Source organism: Oncorhynchus tshawytscha, linkage group LG04, assembly GCF_018296145.1.
Source record: "Oncorhynchus tshawytscha isolate Ot180627B linkage group LG04, Otsh_v2.0, whole genome shotgun sequence".
In the NCBI taxonomy this organism is placed as follows: Eukaryota; Metazoa; Chordata; class Actinopteri; order Salmoniformes; family Salmonidae; genus Oncorhynchus; species Oncorhynchus tshawytscha.
The window spans coordinates 38,395,150-38,414,269 of NC_056432.1; the positions used below are offsets into that span (position 1 = coordinate 38,395,150).

The window sequence follows — 19,120 nt, forward strand, 5'->3', positions numbered from 1 at the left end:
ATTTACAGTAAAAAAAAACACTAGCATTTCTACAGTAAAACTGTGCACTTACTGTTTTTCAGAGTGTGATGGAGGTGGAAGCACTGGAAAGACCACATTCATTTGTATTTATCAATGAAGCTGGATTTAACCTTGCCAAAACACGGCGCAGAGGAAGGAATGTTATAGGTCAAAGGGCCACTGTGGAGGTTCCAGGCCAAAGGGGGGGAGGTTCCAGGCCAAAGGGGGGGAAATATCACCATGTGTGCTGCAATGGCCAATGATGGTTTGCTTCTCAACACACCACTCATGGCCCATACAACACAGAAAGGCTTATAGCTTTCCTAGAACAGCTCTATGCTCAGCTAGTGCCAGCAGAACAGGGGGAGCCAGTAAGAAACCCCCAAGTTTTTGTCATAGTTTGCGATAACGTTGCTCGTCACCACTCTGCAGCTGGTTTTGTACCTGGTTTTGTATCAACCCAATAGAGGAGTTTTTCTCTGCCTGGAGGTGGAAAGTGTTTGGTCACCACCCACATGACCAAATGTCTCTTTTGGAAGCCATGCGTGCCGGATGTGAGGACACGAGTCCAGAGGACTGCCAGGGATGGATAAGGCACTCCAGAAGGTTCTTCCCCAGGTGCATGGCAAGAGAAAACATTAGATGTGATGTTGAAGAAAACCTGTGGCCTGATGCTAGAGAGAGGCTGGATTAGCTCCTCAATTATTTGTTCGAATTACAGTATGTACTTTTAGTTTCTACCTTTTTTTTCTCATTACTGTAATTCTGTAAATTACTACAGACTATTGAAGCAAACTGCAATTTTCATTTACCTTAAAGAATTGTTATGTTCTAATAATTTTAATAAATCATGTGAAAGAATGTCACTTTTTTTTTGAAGAAAATATTACTTTGTATGAAGTCACTGAAATTGTTCAAACTGTAAAGATGAAAAGTTAGTATTTTCTGTATTGGTGTTTGATGCTAGTGTTTTTACTCTCAGTGTGTTCTGAGTGACAGTGTGTGTTATCTCAGTGAGGGTTGTGCATAGTGTTTGGCTGCACTGAGCGTGTTTTGAGCCATGTGTTAAGAGTTGTGTTGCTTGGAATGAGTTTTGCAGGTGATGTGAACTGTTTAGCTCAGGTGACTGTTGGTAGTGCAGACTGTACTTAGAGTTTTGCACATGTGACTCCAGTTGTGCCCACTGTCGTTTAGCAATCGAAAAAAACTGTAAGATAATCAAAATCTAATTGTATGAGCAGCCACAGTGTTCGTTAGAGTTACAGTACAGCCAGAGGATAACTGGGACCAAGCTACTGTATAATCATTTAAGAGACTTGTGGAAGAAAATAACTTCAACCATATTATATAAGCAAGGAAAAATCAAAAGCATGAAAAGGCAAGCATGTCAGAGATATGTACTCAAACAAAATTACAGTGATGTAGACCTAGTAAAGTGCATATCATATTGTGTCAAAGGTGCACAGTAACCTACTCATACTAAATTTGCGACTTTTCAACTGTACATTTATTTCCAAAAGGCTACATATACATTTGCAAATTCTACTGTACATAAAACATCCAAAATGTCCATAATTATATAGATATAATATACCACAAAGCTGCCCTGGCAATACCAAACATATATGTTTAGCACTAGAAAAGCTCTGCAGCCTATTAAATTATTTAATCTTAAATACTTTTTGAACTAATACTTTTTTAAATGTATATTGGTATGGTTTTGTTTTGTTGCTTTTTTTCATCCCCATCTGTACTTTACAACATTCACCATTTACAGTAGTTAAACAAGGCACAAGAATAGTGACATGAAGCCCAAGGCCATGCGTGATGTAAAAAGGAGCATTGTAACCTCTAGCTCTGGTACACGGGGTTAGTGTGGCATGATGGCGCTGAGCCAGCTAATGCCCTGGACCAGAGCTAGGTAACATCCATCCGTGATGTAAATCAGGGTGGAGATCTAGTTACCAGGGTTATGTCCTAATTGGCACCCTTTTCACTATATACTGCACTACTTTTCACCAGGGCCCATAAGGCTTTAGTCAAAAGTAGTACACACTATAGGGAATAAAGTACCATTTGGGACACATCCCAGCTCAGGGGACAGTAAATCAGGGGTCCAACAGTAAACTCTTCAGCCAGTGACACAGCAATACTCTAACACAAAGCATAAGTATAGAGAGAGAGAGAGAGAGAGAGAGAGAGAGAGAGAGAGAGTGTGTGTGTGTGTGTGTGTGTGTGTGTGTGTGTGTGTGTGTGTGTGTGTGTGTGTGTGTGAGAGTGTGTGTGTGTGTGTGTGTGTGTGTGTGTGTGTGTGTGTGTGTGTGTGTGTGTGTGTGTGTGCGCGTGTGTGTGTGTGTGCGTGTGTGTGTGTGTGCGCGTGTGTGTTCATGGTTCAAAGCTCAGTGGCCCCACTTAACATTTAAAAACTTAACTTCAACATTTAATAAGTTGGACATGACTCAGCATTGCTGCATTAAATAAAATAGTTACAATTCTGTTTGGTTGTTAAGATGTATTGTATTTTACAGACAAATGCTCTTAATGCAACATCAGCCACTGTTTAGCATTACAACAGCACACTTGCTTCCATTTTTTGTACCACTCTTGCTCACATTAGTACAGGGGAGGAGAATTCAACAACTAACAATTAAAAAACAATCATATTCAAAATGTAAAGCTCACTCACTAATCTGTTCTATAGCCAGCTGGGTTGTATAACGATTAACATTCGATTGATCACTAGAGTATAGCCAATCTGAATAGCAATGTAGGTTTCACGTACAACGTAACTTCAGCTCTTATGTAATCCTTCATGATGAGAGCGACAAAAATGGTACATGAATCCAGTCATGTAGCATAAACACTCTTCAGCTCAACACTGTATGTTTTGTGTCCCAAATGGAACCCTATTACCTTTAAAGTGCCCTATTCAAAAGTAGCGCACTATTGGGAATAGGGTATCATTTGGGACGCATATTGTTGTATATGAAATTGCATATAACAAACTATGTGCCAACAGTGTTTTAGGTACAGTAGTTCAGAGGAGACTGCAACATGTGTACAAATCAACAAGTTGAGCGTCTTTTGTAAAATGAGCAACATTTTCAAAACCTATTCAGATAATTCCAAATCCTTGTTATTATGATCATAATACTATAGCAATGAAAGCAGTGAGTAACTACAAAGGGACATGTTCCAAACCTGTAGATGAGAAATCACACTGAACACATACAACAGAAATATGCATAATAACAATGACTTTAAAGTATACATCCGCCCTATGAATTACATCAAGAAAAATAACTATCCATCCTATGAATTACTGTTGCATTCTTTAATTTTTGTTTTAGCTGGATGTCTTTTCTAAACATGTTCAAAACAGTGCCTATTGTTCAGACCAGTAATTCATAATCCCCTGCTTTCCTATGACATTTAAGATGTGTCCCAAATGGCACCATATTCCCTACGTGCACTACTTTTGTTCAGAGCCCTATGGGCTCCCCTTACTTGTACAGTACAACAGGATGTTAAACATGCATGCTTAATGTACCAGAAGGGCTTCCATACCATAACACATTCTATCCACATTGATGTCCTGTGTAGTTGTGAAGTGCTGTGCCTCTGCTGGGAGGCTTGTGTGTGGTGGATAGCTATGCAGCACTTTGACAGGTGTCAATGGTTGGAAGTGGGTGATAAGATGCAGTGTTACACATGGCACAGGGCCAGGAAATGATGTCTTACAACTCCTCCAGATTTCTCCTTCTCCCTCTGGGTGGCCAAACCACAACTCGTGCGCACACACACAAACACATACACACACACAATAGCCTGACACAAAGATATTTTCATCATCGTCAGGGGTTTTGCCATTACAGTAAAACTCATGTTATTCTCATCTATACCTTTCACATGTTTTCAGAGTGGTTTCTCCCATTTGATACATTATTTGGAATTGATAACCTAGTATTCAAATAGGAATGAATGCCATACAGATGTCTTACGGTAAATGGGTGTGATATTGGTTCCTTCCCAAATAGCGGACCCTATTACCTATTTAGTGCACTACTTTTCACCAGCGTCCATAGGGCTCTGGCCAGAAGTACTGCACTACATCGGAAAGGGGCTTCCATTTGGGCACTGAGGATAGTTTCAACCTCTCGGGATGGTGAAGAGCTGTTCCACTCTCTGAAGAGCATTGGTTGGTCCCAACAACAGAATAAGAAAACAAGGGCAACAGAAACTCATTTGAGGGGCAGCCTGACTTAAGAATGGATTGACTAAGAGCAAAATAATGGAGGGAATGGAACACAGAAATGCAAAACAGATTTACAGTACATCCTCAGAAAAGGGTGGATACAGTATGCACACAGCAATGACAGATTTTATATTTTTTCAGTGGTCATTGTTGTCAGTCATGTTGTTTTGCACTGTGAACAACAATCTCCATCTTATGCATTACGCTTCTGTTGTTGGGATCTATGTAGAAGAAGAATTCCTCTCATAAATCAGCCAGTATACTCTGGGACTGAGTTAGCAGTCTCATGATTGGGTGAGTTCACCCATTCCACACACTGGGTTGCCTGGGCTTCCTGTTCCTAAATGATGTACTAAGTCTGATTCAGGGTTCTCCTGGCTCTTTGCTGCAGTGCTTTTGGAGTGGATCTTGCCAATTTCCTCCAGAGCGCTTGCCAGAGAGTCCAGGTCACCAGTGTCTTGGTGTCGTGCCTCCCACAGGCTCAGTATGACCGCAGAGGGGCTCTGTTGCTTAAGAAAATATGACAGGTTTCTGTAGGGAGAAAGGGGGGGGGGGACACTTTTGGTAGACAAAGTGGTCACAGCACACTTAGCAAAGTGAACAACACTGTTGTTTATAGATTTTTAGTCTCCTATGAGATACAACTCTGTGTTTCAGCACAGCACTGTTTCCACATCTCAACAGGGAGGGACTGACATGCAATGCTAGTAAGTGTGTATCTGAGAAATGACATACTAGACATGATAAGAGATTTCTTGAAATATCAACGTAAGTAAACTAGTCAACATTTGAGGGGGGAAAAGTCCATGTCACATTAGGACTGAATATGTACTGTAGGCCTATGATAAACACTCTGTAGTCCTATTGGGTCGTTTGGGGTAACAACTTGCAATGTGTGTATTACAGTAAGCCATTAGATCCAGTGGAGGGCAGTATTTCACTATAAAACATTGGTTTACCTGTCCCTGCCAAAAGCATCACCCTCTGTGAATGCAGTCATTTCTGTGCCATCAGACTCAATTAAAATCAGCTTAAAATGATAAGATATAATATGAGGACAGCTGATTGGGCTCATTTGGAAGCCCAAAAGTCTCAAATACCTTCTGCTGTTTGTTCAAGTAATCATTGAAACATTCAGTGAGACATGATAGACAGTTGGGCTACATCTCAAATGACACCCTACTCCCTATTTAGTACCATGGGGCCCTGGTCAAAAGTAGTGCACTACATTGGGAATAGGGGGGTATTTGGGATCACAGCCTTGGACACTCACCTATCTAGATGGAGTTTCTGGGCTAAGAGCTGCCAGTCCTTGCCCTTGGCATTGGCAGTGTCAAAGGTGGCACATATCCTCTGGCGGATGGAGAGGGGGATTTTGAAGGCTTTGGGCCCTGCCTGTGAGGTGACGGTGCAGTCCATCTGGGTAAAAAATGGGACTGACTCCTTCTTGCTCTACAAGGGAAAAACAGAGCCAAAATACAATGTCACAGGAGTCAAGTATAATTAAAAAACTATTTTATTTAACAAAAAGACTGTTAGGATACACAGGGCCATCAATAAGTCAGCTCTCATTGATAGCGTCTAGCTACCCTTGGTTTTAAAAAGAAGCATAGGACGCATCCCAAATGGCAACCCATTCCCTATATATTTCACTACTTTTGACCAGAGCCCTATGGGCCTTGGTCAAAAGTAGTACACCACAGGGAATAGGGAGAGACAACCACTGCAGACTCCTGAGAACAGGATGTTCAGCTAGTGACAGCAGAGGACACTGACTTCACTAAGGTTAAATAAAGGTTGTGTGGATTGTGGAAGTAAAATGTCATCCACACACGGAGAGCCAGGCTCACCTCCGCCACGGACGTATAGACCTGCAGAATCTGCTCATGACCTTTGACCTGGCGCACGCTGATCTTGCAGGAGAGCTGGGTGGTGGTGGGGCTGTTTCTCTCCAGGGAGAAGGCACAGTGCAGGGGCTTCTGATTGCTGCACCACACTTGGGAAAAGGAGAATTCCTGCAGCCAAGCACACAAAGAGAGAATTATGAATGGAAGTAAGCATTTGTACTGGAGGGGTTCAATTCCCACTTAATTCTGATAATGGATGTCGGATCGCGGGCTAAATATTACACACAATATCCGAGACCGAGGGAATGACGAACGGGAAAATTATTGCCTTTGATGTTTAATACATTTCAGCAGTGGGCACCTCTGTACGGAAATCCGTGACCTCCTGCACGCTTCCATCTTCCATCTCTGCATAATAAAGTCACCAGTAAACGAGTCACAGTGATGGGCTGCCTCCCAAATGGAACCCTATCCCCTATATAGTGCACTACTTATCCTCTACAGGATGGGTGTCCCTAAACTGGGACGGTTGTTGCTAACGTGCACTAATGTGACTAGAATGACGTTGTATACAACAGCCAACTTTCCGGGATATAGACATGTCTTATATGGGCAGAAAGCTTAAATTCTTGTTACTCTAACTGCAGTGTCCAATTAACAGTAGCTATTACAGTGGAAAAATACCATGTTATTGTTTGAGGAGAGTACACAACAACAACAAAAACTTTTATCACGGCAACTGGTTTGATACAATCACCTCTGAAGGTAAAGCATGTGCTTACATTCAGTAATCTTGCTCTGAGTTGTCATCCTGAGGGTCCCAGAGATAAAATGTAGCATAGTTTTGTTTGATAAAATCTATTTTTATGTTCAAATGTAGGAACTGGGGTCTACAGTTTGACCCCACTGCTGTCTCTGGCTCCACACCCACCCCGCTAGGCCATCTAGATGTGTGAAAGTTAGTGTATAAGCTAATGATCCACCATGTATTCCTGGGAGTGTGTAAACTGAACATTTTTATTACCATAGCATTTTTGTATGTTCTCTATAGTTATGTACTTGAAAATATATCAATTGACCAAACTCCTGGCAGACTTGATACAAAATATTATGCAGTAATGTAATTCTTCACTGGATCAGCCATCCGGTGGTCAAAATTACACCTAGACTCCAATCAATGTATGGCCTTTCTCTTGCATTTCAAAGATGATGAAAAAAATTGTTTTTTTGTTTGTATTATCTTTTACCAGATCTAATGTGCTATATTATCCTACATTTATTTCACATTTGCACAAATGGTATCAATAATATGCAGGGTACCCTAGTGGGGCGGCAGGGTAGCCTAGTGGTTAGAGCGTTGGACTAGTAACCGGAAGGTTGCAAGTTCAAACCCCCGAGCTAACAAGGTGTCGTTCTGCCCCTGAACAGGCAGTTAACCCACTGTTCCTAGGCCGTCATTGAAAATAAGAATTTGTTCTTAACTGACTTGCCTAGTTAAGTTTAAAAATGTTTTTTAAATCATTGCTTCAGGTCCTGAGCTGCAGGCAGTTTGACTTGGGTGTCATTTTAGGTGAAAATTGAAAGAAAGAGTATGATCCCAGTGGGCTCTGGTCAAAAGTAGTGCACTATATAGGGAACAGGGTGCCATTTGATACGTAACCATGGCAATAGGGACACTAGCTAACTGTACAGTAAAAAAAAAAACAGCCTAGTGTGCCTAAAGAGAACTTAACCCCTTAGCTTTGATCATCTGATCCTCCCCGATGTGGGATGGATGTGTCAGATAATGGTGCACAGGGGAATGATGGACGTGGAGAGGCCAGGTACTCTAGCAGTAAAATAAAAAATAAAAAGCTAACTTGATGTATGGTCCAGGCAAGAGCCATTACTCTCCAACTGCCCTTTGAAAGGGGGAGGTTCATAGAGGCAGTCTCCTTCCAAAGATCATCATAAATAAGCCAAGAGGAGGTGTCTGTCTGACGGTCTGTGTGAGACATGCTACCCTACTTCCTCACCCCTCACAGATGTATGGGGGCAATGCAGTGTGCACACACAGTTACCAATAAAGGTAAACAACACCTCCTGTAAGAATGGAAGTCTGGTTGTAACCAAACATTTTGTTAACCATCTGGCAATTAATAACACATACAACTTTCTATCAGTGGTGTAAAGTACTTTTAAAAAATACTTTAAAGTACTAATTCAGTGGTTTTTGGGGGTATCTGGTCTTTATTATTTATATTTTTGACAACTGTTACTTTTACTTCACTACATTCCTAAAAAATAGATATATGTTTCACCATACATTTTCCCTGACACCCAAAAGTACTCATTACATGTTGAATGCCTCTGATCTAGTAGACTCACTAAACACAAATGCACCGTATGTAAATGTTGTGTGTTGGAGTGTACCCCTGGCTATCCATATATTTTTTAAACAATAAAATGGTGCCATCTGCTTTGCTTAATATAAGGAATTTTAAATAATGTATACTTTTACTCTTATTTTAGAAATTACATTTACTTTTGATACTTAAGTATATTTAGAACCAAATACTTTTACTCTAGTAGTATTTTACTGGGTGGCTTTCACTTTTACTTGAATAACTTTCTATTTAAGGTATCTATACTTTTACTCAAGTATAACAATTGGGTATGCTAAGATTTGCAGTTTCTGAAAATCTTTAGTGCTCAACACTTTAGGGTAAGGCATAACAAGATAATGTCCCTATCTGGAAGTACCAAACAGTCTACATTTGTACGCCAAGACTGCTTTAACAATACCTGACATCTGGTAAAAAGTTTGAAGTTCCAGTTTCAACAGTTTCTGAAATGATTCAGTGCGAAACGCTTTAGGGTAAGGCAGAAGTCGATAATGTCTTACAGTGTCTAGTTCTGATTAGACTGACACAATTCTTCCTGAAACTTACAACTGACACAAGTCCTGCTGAGACAGAGACTGTCATAACATGTACATCATAACGTCTACATCTCTAAGTAGTTAAAGTCTAAAACAGTTACCTGACACGTAGTAAAGGGTTTGATGCTCCATAGAAATTGTGGGACATCCTGGATGTAGACCTGGAGGCTGAAGGTGTTCCCTCTGAAAGGCAGCATCTTAGGTTCCTCCAGGAGCTGTCCTCCTCTACTGGTCTCTGTGGCCACCACTCCCTGGAGGGAGTGAGGGACCGGAGAGTCAGTCGGACAGTTCTCTTTATCACCACAGTTCACTTCTGCTTCCAACCACAAATCCTCACAAAACCTGATCATTTTCTAAAGTCAAGAGAAATTACATGAAATACTAAAAAACAATTCTCATTAGTAGCCAGCTATATTAAATATGGAACCACAATACAAGATTGAAGTCTCAATTTAATGCATTGGATGAGCATGTATCGGCTAACATCCATCCCCAAAATTGTATTTGAAATGATGAAAGTGCCTTTTGATTTGAGGCTGTAAGGTATTCATCTGTCACCATTGTTCTGCTCCTGTGGGACGTTTAATGTATGAGCGGTCTATTCTCAGACATCTCAATGCCAAAGAGAAGCGACAAAAGAAACAGAGGGATGACTAACACCATGCCATGCTGACTGCTTGTGACTGTTTGTTTGCATTTGTGTTAGGGCTGTGACGGTCATGGAATTTTGGATGACGGTAATTGGCCGGCCAAATGACTGCGGTCTCCGTAATAGCAAATAAATATCTATACAGTGAATTCTGAAAGTATTCAGACCCCTCGACTTTTGCTACATTTTGTTACGTTACAGCTTTATTCTAAAATTGTACAAATATTTTTTTTTTCCCTCATCAATCTACACTCAAAACCCCATAATGAAAGCAAAAACAGGTTTTTAGACATTTTGCAAAAAACAGAAATACCTTATTTACATAAGTATTCAGACCCTTTGATATGAGACTCGAAATTGAGCTCAGGTGCATCCTGTTTCCATTGATCATCCTTGTGATGTTTCTACAACTTGATTGGAGTCCACCAGTGGTAAATTCAATTGATTGGACATTATTTGGAAAGGCACACACCTGTCTATGTAAGGTCCCACAGTTGACGGTGAATGTCAGAGCAAAAACTATGCCATGAGGTTGAAGGAATTGTCAGAGAGCTTTGAGACAGGATAGTGGATAGTACAGATCTGGGGAAAGGTACCAAAACATTTCTGCAGCATTGAAGGTCCCCAAGAATAGAGTGGCCTCCATCATTCTTAAATGGAAGAAGTTTGGAGATCTGGCCACTCGGCCAAACTGAGCGATCTGGGGAGAAGGGCCTTGGTCAGGGAGGTGACCAAGAACCTGATGGTCACTCTGACAGAGCTCCAGAGTTCCTCTGTGGAGAAGAGAGAACCTTCCAGAAGGACAACCATCTCTGCAGCACTCCACCAATCAGGACTTTATGGTGGAGTGGCCAGATGGAATCCACACCTCAGTAAAAGGCGCATGACAGCCCGCTTGGAGTTTGCCAAAAGGCACCTAAAGGACTCAGACAATGAGAAACAAGATTCTCTGGTCTGATGAAACCCAGATTTAACTCGTCACGGTTAAGCATGGTGGTGGAAGCATTATGCTGTGGGGATGTTTTTCAGCAGCATGGACTGGGAGACTAGCCAGGATCGAGGCAAAATGAATGGAGCAAAGTACAGGGAGATCCTTGACGAAACCCTGATCCAGAGCACTCAGGACCTCAGACCCTAAGCACACAGCCAACACAATGCAGGAGTGGCTTCGGGACAAGTCTCTGAATGTCCTTGAGTGGCCCAGCCAGAGCAGAGACTTGAACCCAATCGAACATCACTGGAGAGACCTGAAAATAGTTGCGCAGCAACACTCCCCAGCCAACCTGACAGAGCTTGAGAGGATCTGCAGAGAAGAATGGGAGAAACTCCCCAAATACAGGTGTGCCAAGCTTGCAGCATCATACCCAAGAAGACTCGAGGCTGTAATCGCTGCCAAATATGCTTCAACAAAGTACTGAGTAAAGGGTCTGAGTACTTATGTAAATGTGATAAAGTTTTGTTTTTTTCTTTGCAAAAATTTCAAAAAGCCTGTGTTTGCTTTGTCATTATTGGGTATTGTGTGTAGATTGATGAGGAAGAATTTTTTTTTTAAATAAATTTTAGAATAAGGCTGTAATGTCACAAAATGTGGAAAAAGTCAAGGGGTCTGAATACTTTGATATTTTTTCAGTGGTCATTGTTGTCGGTCATGTTGTTTTGCACTGTGAAACGAGACGTTTTACTCCGTTCAAAATCTGTCCACGAAAATAAGTAAGTATTATTTTTTGTGTTGAGGCCAATGAGTGTCGAATTTGGTCAACAGAAAAATTATTATTTGCTAAGTGAGGCTTATTTGATCGAATAGAATTTAGGTTGTTGCGAATGCACTGATATACATGGCATATCGGCAACTTACCCAAAAACAACTTTATATAGGAGTTGTGCCTGCTGTCATGACATAGATAGAGGACTCATCATGCATATAACTCATTTTAGTATGGATATTACAATTGAGGGCTTCCACAATTTTAAAGAGTTGGGACTTGTGAGCTAACAGCCAATGAGCTGGGAGAAAACAGCCAATGAAGAACAAGAAAATTGACAAATTTAAAATGGAGATAGCCTCAATGGCGCTGTCCATGCTGTCACAGACACTATAATGGCACAGACAAGCATTTTGCTACACTCACAATAACATCTGCTAACCATGTGTCTGTGACCAATATAATTTGATTTGATTTGATACAAAGATTAGTCCTCTATTTATCTTGGCCTGTTCTTCATACTCATATCTGTGCTCTCATTTGCTAGAATGGTCCCACCTGATCTCACCTCCTCCCGTCTTTGAGGACATGCATTTCCATTGTTAGAGTGGTCACTTGACTATCTTGTCAATCTAATAGAACATCTTTGACCCATAGGAGCAAAGCAGGAAGCACAGTACAAGCAGGAAGTAAAAGCAGGAAGTGTACCCATCAATATGTGCTGTGATTTGTTGATTCAACTCAAGTGACATTACATGAGCCACATCAGTTATCATTTGAATTAACATTTAATCCTATCCGATCAGATAACCTGATCTGCAGGACGAAAGTTTTCTATTAAAATCAAATTTAAAATCCATAAAATAATTTTTAGGATACATCATGGCCATTTTCTTTGACCTTTTGAGAAATGAGACCCTTTCAATGCTACATTTCCTCTTCCCATTGCATTAATATCAGCATTGCTTGAGCAAATGGTATTCCTCTGTAATTCTGTAATCTGTATTCCCTATGCAGACTAGGTTGTGTGCTAGCCCCATCCTCATATTTTATGGCAACTGAAGCCAGAGTAAGAGCTACATTTGGGTACATTTTGCACTGAAATGACATCCTTAATATTATTATCAGGAGCATCCTGTTGATCTAAATCTAGGATATGACCGGTGATTGACTCTGTCCGTCTATAGCCAGAACTTGAACAACATGAAGCAGAGTGAGTGTGATTGTAGCCGACAGAGACCCAGAGGACAGAGGGGGCTGGCATCTGCTCGGCAGGCTGCGCTGGGGACGGATTCATAAACCAAATCCAAAAAGCATTTTAAACCCAGCTGTCAGTGACTTCTGGTAAATCACAGGAACACAAGCAGGGGCTGAGTCACTCCTGAGGCCTATTCTGTTCTGATCACTTCTGTTCTGCTTTATGTCTCTTGGGTGAACTGAGGCAGTTGATTTCCCTGATGCTAGATGATGAGATATCAATACAGACATTCACATGCTTTATTGAATTATATGACCGAATGATTGGAAGGCTAACCCGTAAATATCCATGTTTGTGAGGGACTTGATTCTCTTCTATCTTCTGCCGCCTAAGCACTGCCATCAATACTATGATTCAGATGATTGCCCAAGAGCAAACTGCAATCAATGAAAAGAATGAACCAAGCAAAGGAAAACAACGTGTGCGTATGCATTATGCAACCACCAGGAAATACACCTATTATTCAACAGTATTTCTTATATTCCACTGCTGACAAACAGGCATTGAGTGACAAAAATGGATGAGAATGACCTAATCTCAAATTGACCCCTAATAGCTCTACCTTGGAAGATCCCCATATTGCTTATACCAATCAAATCCTCTCAGATCTCCACAAATGCATAGGGCATATGGGTCGATTTATGGTGCAGAACCCCTTCCTGTTTACCTGAAAGGCGTATGGCGTGTCGTCCACACAGTACACTCGGAGGCTGTAGTGCATGGGTGTGGCCCCCATGCTGCCAAACACTGCTAGCTTCAGCCTCTTCACGGCTGCCTGAGTGAGTGGTTCTCCAACCAGGGCGTAGGAGCCAGGCTGGTCCAGCAGCAGGTGGCAGCTACTGGAGTCCATCAGGCAGTAACAGAATGTTGACTCATCCTCTACTGACATCACTTCCTGTGACAGGGAACACAGAACACAGGCCGGTTGGCAACAGAGGATGATAAGACAATTGCATGAAGCATCATTACATTTGATTACATTGAGAAGAAATACTTTAATTATGCAATTGTGCTATGTGTGGATGTGTATTTGTTCAGCATCTTTTATAGTGTTGTGTCATCATGGGAGCATTTAAATGTTTGGTTCAATGAATATAATTGAAGTGCTTTTTTAAACGGGTTTCCGAGGTAGATGAGATGGTACAGCAGTAGTTGGGAAATCCCTTTTATTATTTTAATCTACAATAATGGAATCAGTCGTTTTTATCATCCCAGCCAGCTACCATAATTATATCCCACATTATCTCCCTCTAAAACAGCTGTGTTCACTTCAAATAAAATAAAAAACAGCGAGAAAATTGGAGACATACAAAGCTATATCATTTACACAAATGAGAAGTAATGAAGGGCCAAGGAAGTCGTGATGGTTAGTAGCTACCAATTTCGCTGTCTCTTGTTATTGCGTGTTGAACCTTTGGTCGCAGAGTCGGTTAATGAGATGCAAGGCTTAGCTACAGTATGTCAATTACACACCTGTACCATCCTCAGCTAGAATGACCTCCAGGGAGTCTGCAGGGTATGAAATCTGCAGCGGTGAATGTTGTATATCCAAGAGAGATTATAGACTTTGTCCCAAATGGCACCATAGGGCTCTGGTCAAAAGTAGTGCACTATATGTGGCATAGCTATTTGGGATATACCCATAGAAAAGGGCAAGAGACCAAAATGGTGTATATGAATGGTGGGGTCAGGAGGCAGCCCGTAATTGAGACAAAGATCCCTGCCACCCATTCCCATTGTTTCCTTGCCTGGGGTAAGCAAGCCAGTGATACATGCAAGGACTGCTACAACCTCTTGTATAGTTAATTTCCTTACATAGGGCACACAGCCCACTCCCATTGTTTGTAATAGCATTTTATAGGACATAGTGGGTGCAGGAGCAAATCCAGAGGCTGCTAATATTCTAAATAACAACCCTGTTTTAATCACCGACACCACATAGCATAACAGCCAGGGGCAGAACTACAATATTCATTATTCTGACCCCCTGTTCATTCTGCCAAAACGTGGTCAGATGTACAATTATATTACTGCCTGCCTGGAAATGCTCTTAATTATTTTCTTTTACACTTGTTTTGTTCAAAAACACATTTTCATGAACAAATAATTCTAAGTGAGGGAGGGCATTGCCTACAGAGCCTCTGGGTTGTGTATTAACCTCTTGGGAATGTACAATAAGTTATAGATTGTAGAAAGCTCTTTTTTAGACAACAAAATAATATTAGACATTCCTAAGGCGAACAGTACACACGGGGAAAAAAAACAAGAATGCTGAAATATCTCAACTAAGCCTACTACTAGCAACTTTGCATGAGAAGAAACAAACACTATGGCTTTAGGGTGTAGGCCATAGTACCTTAACAACGGTGTTGAGAAATACAAAAGGTAACAAACCAAGGTCTAACAATTACTGAAAAAGCCAGTGAGTGGCAGGTAGGCTGATTCACGTGTCTGTTTAGTGAACATGTCCTGAGAAGTGGGAGGTGTTTAGAAAGCAGGGCAGGCAGTGGCATCACAAATGGCACCCTATTCCCTATATAGTGCACTACTTTTGACCAGGGCCCATAGTTAAAAATAGTGCACTATATAGGGAAAAGGTTGCCATTTGGGACACATTCAGCGAGTCCAGGTCAGATGGGAGGCCATTTCCATGACTCTTCCCCTGATTGCCTCACGTCCACACCCATTTCAGTATGTCCATCCAGAATCCACCAATCGATACTTCCGATGTCTAATGGGCCCTTTTGCCCTGTCGTTACCCCGTCTGACTGACACAAGCAATGTGTTTTCTCTGCTATTACATGCTGTAATTGTTTTGTTTTTTCTCCAGCGCTCTCAACGTTATTCCCCTCAGGCAGGCTGTTGTTCCCCTCAAGCAGGCTGTTGGATCCACAGTGACCGTAAGCCTTTGAGTGAGTCACAAATGGCACCCTATTCCCTATTAAAGTGCAGTACTTTTGACCAGATCCCTATGGGCCCTGGTCAAAAGTAGTGCACTACGTAGGAATTGAGTGCAGTTTGGGACACTTCCTTTAGCAATGCCCTGCTCCACACCCTATGCTCTCAATAGCCTTTTCACACTTTAGACACACACATCTCAACAGGCACATCACAAAAAGGCTCGCTGGAACATTGTCCCTCCCAAAAGAGAGATACAGAGGTCAGGAAATTAAAAGAGCTGATGGAACAAACTGTGTTGAGGTGTCAAGGGAAAATACAACCTCTATCAGGGAATATCTTTGACCAGTTGAAAACACACAGGGTTATAGAAGAAAAATAAACAATAACATAGGGCCTGCCCAAAAGAAAAAATACTATAATGTATACTATGGTAGGAATACTATGGTATTCACTGCAGTGTTATTTCAGACTTTACTGTAGTATTCACTGTTGTGTCTGAAGTGTGAAAAGGCTATTGAGGGCAAAGGGTGCGGAGCAGGGCATTGCTCAAGGATGCATCCCAAATGGCACTCAATTCATACATATGGGCCCTGGTCAAAAGTAGTGCACTTTTTAGGGAATAGTATACTGTAGTATTTACTGTACAGTATACTACAGTCTGCAAAAAAACATTACTGTAGTATTTCCCAAACAGTTTTTGATTTATTATCTTTGACTTAAAACTGGGGGGCTTTCTCCTAGAGGAAACCTACTGGAGAAATACTAAAAGAGCACATTTTGGGGTAGTTCAGTTTCTGCTCTTTCTATAACCTGTAGGAAACACAATATATGGTCTATACTTGGCATGTGGGTTTCTCATTTAAAGATGGCACAAATTGCAGTATGGGGGAGGGGGATGGGCAGGGTATATGCAAATGAAATACAGAAGTATTTACTATAGTAAAGAAAATGTTTTGCATACATTTCTGTATTATTTAATGGTGTTTTTTGTCGATAATACTAGTATTTACTATAGTATTCTACAGTATACCACACAATTATATACTAAGTACTACACATGATCGAGGTAGTATTCTATAGTAAACTGTAGTATTTTCTTATGTGGGTGGACTCAGTCCTGGACTAAAAAATGCAATCTGTGTCTGAGTAACCGGCCCAGAGAGCACAGAGTTGTTTATGGTTAAAGGGGCTTCTCTTACCTCCCAACTGTTGTCCTGTGTTTTCCTCTTCAGTTGGATGTTCCAGTTCTCAGTGTCAACCTCTGCACAGTGAGCTATCGTCATAGCAACAGGACTGGAGAGGTCTAGGCCTCGAGGACCATAGGTGACCTCTGGTCCTAGTAGGATCTCACAGCCTTCCTCCGTCTGGAAACTGAAAAACACTAATTGTCGTTGGTTCATTCTGAAAAGATGCTATTCAACTAACTGTAGCTACAGGTATAATGTATTTGATAAAATGTGGTCAAATATTGAATGGAGGGGGGGCCTTCCGGGTCTAAGGCACTGGGTTCGAGTTCAGGCTCTGCCGCAGCCGGCCCGCGACCGGGAGGCTCATGGGGCGACGCACAATTGGCCCAGCATCGTCTGGGTTAGGGAGGGTTTGGCCGGCAGGGATATCCTTGTATAATGTCTACGGCGTTTCCTCCGACACATAGGTGCGGCTGGCTTCCGGGTTGGATGTGCGTTGTGTCAAGAAGCAGTGTGGCTTGGTTGGGTTGTGTTTCGGAGGACGCATGGCTCTCGACCTTCGCCTCTCCCGAGTCCGTATGGGAGTAGCAGCGACGAGACAAGACCGTAACTACTACCAATTGGAAACCTTGAAATTGGGGAGAAAAAGGGGTAAAATAATACAAATTTAAACATAAATATATATATATATAATAAATAAATAAAAATATATTTAATGGGTTTGCAAATTCAAGGTACTACTAAACGAACATCGTTTAGTAGTACATCGTTATAAGACTAAAAACAACTGAAATGCTAATTCTACATAATCGACTTAAGACATGAATCTATTCCCCATGCAAAACAGGGTCATATTTCAGATCGTGTATGTTAAGGGCTTGAGTGTGGACCAATAATAGTCTTATAAAGGGATCTGTGTGCCGGTCGGTCGCTGATGAATTTGCATATTCATCAGCCTTGTGTTTATCATCTTGGAGTCATTATCTTTCCATCGCTCCTTGTGGTGGTGCTGCATGAAATCAAAGCAATTAATGAAGGAAAACGAATGAGGGCGGTGGACAGTCATGCAAATTCACAAACAGCATAAAGACACAGAGAGCAGCCTGCAGGTGTTTGGTTCCCGGATTCCCTGCTAGAGACAGTCATAAAGTCAGAATATGATTTACCTTAAAAATGGATGGCGTATTCATTAAAAAAGGGCTGACAATAAATAGCATCTTCAGGTTGTGTTGCCAGGGGGGGTAGGAAGGGTAGGCGGTTGTTTGAAAAGGCCAAGGAAGATCAAGGCAGTCTAGCGAAACGCCTTCGCAAAGCTCTCTAAGCTCATATCAGTCATCAAAGATCTGAGAACTGTGAATTGTCAAGATTTCCTCCACTGAATAAAAACTGATTTAGGCTATATCCAGATCCTTGAGTGATTGAGCGAGTGAGTGAGGTGGAAAGTTCACCGCGTCAAGATGCAGTGTGACTTTAAACAAATAACCCAAGGCATAAACAATGACAGAAATAATATTGTGGCAGATGAAAACTAGATTATTTCAGTAAGATTGCCACATACAGTACCAGTCAAACATTTGGACACGCCTACTCATGCAAGGGTTTTTCTTTATTTGTACTATTTTCTACATTGTACAATAATAGCAAAGACATCAAAACTAGGAAATAACACATATGGAATGATGTAGTAACCAAAAAAAAGTGATTTAACAAATCAAAATATATTTTATATTTTTCAAAGTAGCCACCTATTACAGTACCTTGATGACAGCTTTTGAGGTGTTTCCAAAGCTGTCCTTGATGACACAGTAGGTGTGTCCAAACTTTTGACTGGTAATGTGCTCTAGTGTGGATTGCCCAACAATGGTTAAGATCTTTCATGATTCACTTCTCACAGTCAATGTATACTGTACAATACAAACACCTTTCAGACTTCCCAAACATTTTCAACATCTGAACCAGTCAGTACATCTATTGATAAAACACAATATACATGTTTCATTTCATTGACTTTCAGTTACATGATTGTGAATACGCTAGTAAAATACACTAATAAATAGCAATAAAATATGTGATTGCATATTCAGTGCTGATGATGACTATTTCTATTCATATAACCTTCACCTCACAAAGTTAACCTGTACCTGTTTTATACAGATGAGAGCTCACTGCTCATGTCAATCACCGTGCTGTTTTAATTGTAGCCCTGGCAGGTTTTTGAATGGTCCAGCGAGAGTTCTGACGATCCTTTAGTCAACAACGAAGAGCCTGATCACACATTCAATGGCAAGAGTAGCTAAGCAAGGAACAGATTAGCTGGACTTTAAGTAGCTGCCTACCACTTATGACTGAGAGGAGTCTAGAAGCAGCAGCACCTAAAAGAAGAAGTGCCTCTGGCTCTTA

General features: G+C 41.2%; 1 protein-coding gene and 1 non-coding gene across 4 annotated transcripts in view; both read right to left on the minus strand.

The window, feature by feature from the left end:
* Nucleotides 1-2,502: 2,502 nt before the first annotated feature.
* The window catches only part of LOC112248683 (netrin receptor UNC5D-like), a 215,583-nt gene continuing 198,965 nt past the window's right edge, over nucleotides 2,503-19,120 (minus strand). For all 3 annotated transcript variants that reach the window (XM_024417918.1, XM_024417919.1, XM_024417917.1), the window contains 6 exons: nucleotides 16,733-16,904; nucleotides 13,300-13,527; nucleotides 9,124-9,273; nucleotides 6,106-6,270; nucleotides 5,529-5,707; nucleotides 2,503-4,786 (listed from right to left, as the gene is read on the minus strand). In XM_024417918.1, coding sequence (XP_024273686.1) covers nucleotides 4,540-4,786; nucleotides 5,529-5,707; nucleotides 6,106-6,270; nucleotides 9,124-9,273; nucleotides 13,300-13,527; nucleotides 16,733-16,904 — 1,141 coding nt within the window. In that variant the 3' untranslated portion in view covers nucleotides 2,503-4,539. The remainder of the gene's footprint in view (nucleotides 4,787-5,528; nucleotides 5,708-6,105; nucleotides 6,271-9,123; nucleotides 9,274-13,299; nucleotides 13,528-16,732; nucleotides 16,905-19,120) is intronic.
* Nucleotides 16,259-16,311, minus strand: LOC112249763. Its single transcript, XR_002953424.1, has one exon. It is a non-coding gene; the product is annotated as a U7 small nuclear RNA (small nuclear RNA).